General features: G+C 45.0%; 1 protein-coding gene across 1 annotated transcript in view; it reads right to left on the bottom strand.

The window, feature by feature from the left end:
- Positions 1 to 2,870: 2,870 nt before the first annotated feature.
- LOC119416515 (thyroid adenoma-associated protein homolog) overlaps positions 2,871 to 7,347 on the bottom strand; it is a 9,304-nt gene continuing 4,827 nt past the window's right edge. The window contains exon 5 of the mRNA XM_037683747.1: positions 2,871 to 3,110. Coding sequence (XP_037539675.1) covers positions 2,924 to 3,110 — 187 coding nt within the window. The 3' untranslated portion in view covers positions 2,871 to 2,923. The remainder of the gene's footprint in view (positions 3,111 to 7,347) is intronic.

Below are 7,347 nucleotides of genomic sequence, written 5' to 3'. Positions count from 1 at the left end.
GCGGTAGATGTTAAATCCATTGATTGCCAGGTCATTATTGAGTACAGATTTGTTGAGCCAGGTTTCAGAGATGAAGATAACATCTGCCCCAGAAGAACTGACCAGAATTTTCAAGGCATCAAGTTTTCTCAGAAGGCTACGAGCGTTTACATGCAGAAAATGAAGCCCAGACACGTTCTTAAAGTCATTTGGTGTCATATAATTAGTGGGGGGTCCAGGGTTGGGCTGAATCCCTGAGAGCAGTAACAACATTATTATCAGACATTTTCTTGAGGTTTTTGTGACTGATGTGTAATTACAGGAGTTAACAGTGTGACAATTAGCCCCCATAATCGAACCATGATTAACATTAATGAAGACATGATCATTCAGAACCTAAAAACAGTGAAAGTTGCAGTGATGGGCAGATCCAGGTGTATTAACAAGATTCAGTGACTCCAGATAATCTGAGAACTGAAAATAGTGACAATAATATGAATGATGCAGAAAAGTCTCAGACCATAAAACGTCACAAATCAAATGGGCAAACAAACCCGACGAGGTGGCCCACCTGCAGTTTGAGTTGGGCTGAGGGGGGCTCCGGCCCCCCAGTGAAGATGGATGGATGGATGGATGCTCCCATGAGAAACAGAAGCTGGGTCCAGAATCAACAGGCCGAAACAGAAACAGATAATTTGTAGCAAATAGCAGAGCGAGCTGCCAGAAAATCCTCCTGAAGTGAAAGGCATGACCCTAGTTCGTTTCAGGTCAACAGGGGCCAACAGCGTGATCCGGAATAAAATTAATTATTATCCAGGTGAGTTTGGATGGAGGCCTGCAGCAACTCCGATGTAAACTCCGAACTTCTCTTGAACACCACACAGCCCTGCTCCTTCATGCTGCTCCTTCTTGCTACTTCTCCGCTTCTCTGCACGTCACCTCCGCACCAGACAGCATGAGAGGCACCCCCGGTGAAAAACGAGACTGACCGGAGAGGCTCAAGTCGACACTGGTCCGGTCCGGTTCTGCTCCAGTCCAGCTCCGGCGCTCCACAGCACGAGAGATGAAGAGGCTGAAGATGTCCCTGGCCCGGTTCTGCTCCGGTCCTGCGGCCCGGTCCTGCGGCCCGGTCCGGCGGCGCTTCAAAGCATGGGAGCGTCTCCTCCAGGTGAAAACAGTGATTCCACGGAGGTGGACAGTCCTTCGGTAAAAGTAACGGGCTGCTCACTGAAGCCGAGACCGGCTCTGTTGAAGACGAAGAAGAAGTCCCCCACAGCCACCTCGGTTCGGTTCTGATCCAGTTCGAGGGTCGCAGGTAAACTTCCCCCACACCTATGAAGACACCACAAGGGCCAGTCCAGCAGAAAACCAGCGAAATACCACCCGGCGATTTTTGTTGGAACTAGGTAGAACCACAAAGGTCCAGATGAGAGTTCGTTGAGGTCCAGAGAGAGAGAGAAAAAACACCAGACCTTCATGCGATGACTCCCCAGCTCGAGGGGTCACCTGGCCGGCAGTGTGCGCTCAGAGTGACCGGTGGGGTGGGAGCGGCCGGTCCTGGACCAAAATATATTTTTGGACGGTCCCGTCTGGCTCTCTGAGTCACTGAACACCGAATTCGGTTGGAATGGGGACCAACTTTAGACCGGTTCGAAAAAACGGGTCAGTTTGATGATAAAAGACTGCAGAGAAGCCGGAGGGAGCTGCCGTCCATCAGCTCGCCGGAAGTGAAGATGTTGGAGTCAGTCTCCCCTCCATCACAGACATCTACACCTTCAGATGCAGGAAGAGGGCCACCTGCATCTGAAGGACCCCACTCACCCAGCACACACACTTTTTGCCCCACTCCCCTCAGGAAGGAGGTTGAGGAGCATTTTCATTTAGCCTTTATTTATCCAGATAGTCTCATTGAGCCACGAGAACTCATTTTCAAGAGAGACCTGTTTAGGGAGCAGATGGTGGGGGTTAAGGGCCTTGCTCATGGGCCCAGAGTGGAGCGAATGAGGGTAGAGGCAGGTGTGGGTGTTTCACCTTTTTCCACCCACATTTTGATGTTCACGGCACCGGGAGGTGAGCCTGCGACTTTCCGATCACAAGCCCATCTTCTAACCTCTGCGCCACCACTCCCCCATTAAGTGTAGAACCACTAGACTGAGGAACAGCTTCTACCCTGAGGCTTTTAGACTCATGAATCCCTAATCAGAATAATCACTGTGAAAAAAAATCACTGTAATGCCAGTTTATTTGGTGAAATGTGAATTATCTGTGCTGCTGATTATCCATGCTGCTTATTTCTTGCCTTTAACCTGCTGTGTTCATACCCATCTGCTCACAACAGACTCATGTTCAGGCTGCTGTTTAAAAAAATACATTGTTAGTGTATATCTTAGTGTATAGCTTAGATGATTGTATACGGTTTCTTTTTTGTAGATTATATTTTTGCTATTTTTGGGTGTAACTGGGACTTTGAGTGCACAATTTAATTCCACCTCATGTACCACGTGATGTGAATGACAATAAAGGTACTTGAACCTTGGGTAAGTTAGTTAGTTGGTAGGTTGTCAGTAGACCGAATGAAAGGTAAATCACTTGATTCTTGCTGAGGTCAACCTTGAGTTCAGGGAAGACATGAAAGGTTCAACAGTTTGTAATGAACGTTGACACTTCCTGCTGGGCTCTTATCAGAGATGTGATTTTAGGATGATCACATCACCTTGGTGGGTCCTCACAAACCTTTAGCTGACCCAATGCTCCAATTACTTCAGAACCAAACTTACCGGTAAACATTTTTACAGAAACAAGAAGGAATAATGTCACTGTACCTGTTCTGATGAAGGTATTCGTTTAACACCTTGTAGAGGAACAGCAGAACTAGAAGAAGGACAGAGGGCTCTGATGAGGCTGAAGCAGAAAATGACCTGAAGTAGGTAAACAAACGTGAACACTAACCTTCAAACAGCCGTTGTCTAACACAACTCTCACCAAGAGGAAACCCTTCCATACAGGCAGAGATGGTGTCCACCATGTGTGGATTCTCTTCGGAAGACGAGTTTCTCATAGAGTCACACAGACAGGTGGACAAACAGGTTCTGGTCTGATGGTGGAGCCACTCAGGAACAGAACCCAGTGCTCTGAGTAGAACAGAACAGTTACACTAGTTTAGAAGCAATCTGATGCAGGACTGAAACATTGATACAGTTCTACATTCAACCTTTATTTCTACAGGTTAATCCCATTGATCCTCGGGGGACTCATTTACAAGAGATCTGATTTAACAAAGAGTGATGACAACAAAGACAATAATAGACAATCATAAAAGATGCATACAAATTGAGAATAACAAGTGAAAATATAATGGTATTAAAAAAAAGTTAAAAAAAAACCACTAGATTATAAGTATCCTGATGCATGCTCAATAATCCAGTTAGAAAAATATAAAAAAGTTAAATCTGGTCCTCTGGACATTCAAAAAACAATAACAACAAAAAATGTAGAAATGTTTCGTCTTTCATCCGAAAGACTTCTTCAGTCTGAGGTGCAGCACCAGATTTAACTTTTTTAGACTAGATTATAAGGCAATGTATAAAACTAAAAACAGGAACATGTCTGCATTGGTTCTTGCCAGGAACTTAACAAACGTTTGAAGTCACATGGAGAGGTCAAGGTCGAGAGCTTCAGATCTTTTTGTAAGATATTCCAGGAAACAGGAGCAGAGTAGGAGAAGGCGCTTTTGCCTAGTTCAGTTCGCACTGAGGGAACACTGCAGGTAATAATGTAATGTCCTGAGAGTGCACACTGTAGCTGCACTCACGCAGAGACATGTAGGAATGTATGAAGGCAGCAGACCAAGAAGTGATTTAAAGATGAAAATGTACCAGTGAGAGAGTCTGTGTGAAGTTAATGGTGACCAGTTAACCAGTGAATACAGGGTGCAGTGATGCGTATGGTAGTTATAATAAATAACTTCTTCTATCAGCTGTTCCCTCTTCAGGGTATGCCACAGTTTGTGGATTCCTGGGTTTTGCTTGTCACTCACTCTTCCTTCCACATCAAATTACTGGTAACTCTCTCTACCTGCTGCTGCTCTGAGGAGGACTGCCTGACGGTGTACTTAAGCTCCTGCCAGACACCTCTTCAGTGCTGGGACATCATCTACCAAATGGTAACTCGTGTACAGCCAACTAACCTTTTGCTGCAGCTGGTTCTCAACAACTATGATTTCTTCAGGACCTTCCACGGCCTCTCTCTTCAAGTCCTCCCTAGGATCTTATCTCTCTACTGGGCTCCACCTGTGGATCAATGTGTCCTTTCAACAACCATCTTCAAGCAAATCACAGCTGGGTCAACCTGCTCCTCTCTCCACCACCAATTACCTCCAAACCGGATCTCCTGCAAAACCCAGGAACTCTCCTCTCCATTTCGGCCTTCACCTAAAACACAAACAGTATTCTCTATTTCAAGGATTCAATATTCTAAGATACAACCAGAACCTATACTCACCTTATCCTCTTCTCCCTTGGAGTTGCGATGACACCAATCCACCTATAAATAAAGTTTACTTACCTTTTGTACTCCTGCCTCTGTCTTTACTAAATCAGTCTGCTTATTTGGGGGTTGACGTTGATAAAAACTTGATAGTATGTCCCAGCCAATGGACCCCCCCAAGCAAGACTGAGGAAGTAAAGACTCAGCTAGGACCAAAAGAAAACACTGACCCTTTCAATGTAACTTTACAGCAGATTTTTACGCAGCAACAAACAACCCAGGACAATCTATGGGAACTGGGTGGTATGATGTTCTCTCTCCAAAAAGGAAATGGTGGCCTGAGCTTCATCTTTGACTCAATCTACCCTTCTTGAACCTATGGTTAGGACTAACAGCCTACACCCCAAGGAACCTAATGTTCGACCATTAGAAATGTTCAAAGGTAACACACGCTAATGTGGTGGCTTCGTCCTTCAGTGTAACTTGGCATTCAACTGTGCACCCATTACCTATTCGTCCGATTCTGCCCGCATAACATATATTGTTAGTGCTTTAAAAGGAGGAGCCGTCCAGTGGGCAAATGCTTAACGTCTAAGATGCCCCATCAAGACTCTGACATTTGTCACCTTCCTGAAGGATTTTTTTTTCCATTTAGCCTTTATTTATATAGGTAGTCTCATTGAGCCACGAGAACTCATTTTCAAGAGAGACCTGTTTGGGGAGCAGATGGGGGTTAAGGGCCTTGCTCATGGGCCCAGAGTGGGGCGAATGAGGGTGGGGGCAGGTGTGGGTGCTTCACCTACCCCACCCACATTTTTGATGTTGTCAGTACCGGGGCTTGAACCGGCAATCTTCCGATCACAGACCCACCTTCTCTAACCTCTGCGCCACCACTACCCCCATTTTCTTCGGGTCTTCAACCATCCTTTACAGCAGGAGGAAGCAGCCCAAAAACTTGTTGCCTAATGTCAGGGGAGGGGAACGGTGTCCAAATTCGCCATCCACTTCCGCATCATTGTTGAGGAGTCCAGCTGGGGTGAGATAGCGTTACGCAGTGCTTTCATTAACGCTTTAAACAAACAGATTAAATATCAACTGGTCACACGTGATATCCCCTCGGATTTGGATGACGTAATTTCCTTAGCAATTTGGATCGACAACAGGGTTTGCGAGAGCCTCTTAGAAGAGGACAACAAATCCCACAAACTCCTCCTTCCCGGACGTAATGTTTGCGCCCCTGCGGATTCCACTTCCGAACCTGAGCTAATGTAGGACTCGGCTTCCCTCTGAAGAGCAACAGCGCTGCCTCAAAGCAAACGCCTGTATGTACTGTGGAAAGAAAGACAATGTAATCGCTGCCTGCAAATTACAGGTAAAAGACAAAGCCCACCAGTAGTACTGGAGATACTGGTGGGTACCACTTCTTTGCCTCCTGAAAAGAACCTGAATAAATCAGTAATTATCTGCATTAATGCTGTCGACTTTCCCATCCAGGCTTTGATTGATTCCTGGACTGAACAGAATTTAATCAGCAGAAACCTGGTGGAAGAACTGCAGATCCTCACCATCAACCTGACACCAGCCGTCACCGTCTCTGCCCTCACTGGGCAAACCATCCCCTCTATTTCATTAAAAATGTTAAAAATATTGTTTGTAGTGTCTGGAAATCACCAAGAGATGGGTGAGTTTTTCATTTTCGACTCTCCTACACCACAACATATCCTGGGTCACCCCTGGCTTAAGTTACACAACCCTCAAATTAACTGGGTCGAAAATAGAGTTGAAAAATGGGGAGAGGTTATTTGAGATGGCTCAGCTATCTCTCCAGGTTCAACCTCCTAAACAAAATAGTGAAAACAGTGACCTCTCTGCAGTATGTTCAATTTACCACACGATGGCACCAGTCTTTAGTAAACAAAAGGCATTATCCCTGCCAACATACAGGCCATATGACTGCACTTTTGATTTACTCCCTGAAGCTCCTTTACCAACAAGTAGACTGTATAATTTATCTGGGCCCGAAAAGACATCCATGAAGGACTATGTTGATGTTTCTTTAAAATCAGGCATTATCTGCCTTTCTACATCACCAGTGGGGGCCGAGTTCTTCTTTGTGGCCAAAAAAGATAAAACTCTAAGACCTTTTATCGACTATAGGGGATCCAACCAAATTACCATCAAAAACAAATACCCACTCCCCTTAATCGACTCAATCTACGAACAACTAAAGGAAGCTACTATTTTCACTAAAATTGATCTTCGCAATGCATATCATTTAGTGAGAATTTGCAAAATAGATGAATGGAAAACAGCTTTTAAAAACCCTTTGGGATATTTTGAGTACCTTGTTATGCCGTTTGGGTTAACTAACACTCCGGCAGTTTTTCCAAGCTCTCGTTAATGACGTTCTCAGGGATTTCCTCAATGTCTTAGTATTCGTATATCTGGATGATATACTCAATTAGTCCAAAGACGAAGAGCAACATACCCAACATGTGAAAGCTGTTCTCCAGAGATTGTTAGAGAACAAGCTTTTTGTCAAAGCAGAAAAATGCGAGTTTCATGCTACCACTGTGACATTCCTAGGGTTGATCTTTGAGAGAGGACAGGTTCGATCCGACCCTGAAAAGACCAAGGCTGTACTGGAGTGGCCTTCTCCCTTCAACAGGATACAATTACAACGGTTCCTGGGGCTTGCTAATTGTTACCGACGGTTTATTAAAAACTATAGCAAAGTCACCGCTCCCCTGACTCAGCTTACCTCTACACTAAAAAGGTTTAACTGGACACCCGAAGCTGACTCTGCTTTTAACAATCTCAAACATCAAAGTCCATGCTCAATAATCCAGGAATACAATCCAACATTTTTCAGTCAGGTCATCT

Source organism: Nematolebias whitei, chromosome 10, assembly GCF_014905685.2.
Source record: "Nematolebias whitei isolate Nwh7 chromosome 10, NemWhi1, whole genome shotgun sequence".
NCBI classification, from domain to species: domain Eukaryota; kingdom Metazoa; phylum Chordata; class Actinopteri; order Cyprinodontiformes; family Rivulidae; genus Nematolebias; species Nematolebias whitei.
The sequence above is the reverse complement of the archived record's forward strand: the minus strand, read 5'-3'. Positions and strand labels throughout refer to the sequence as shown.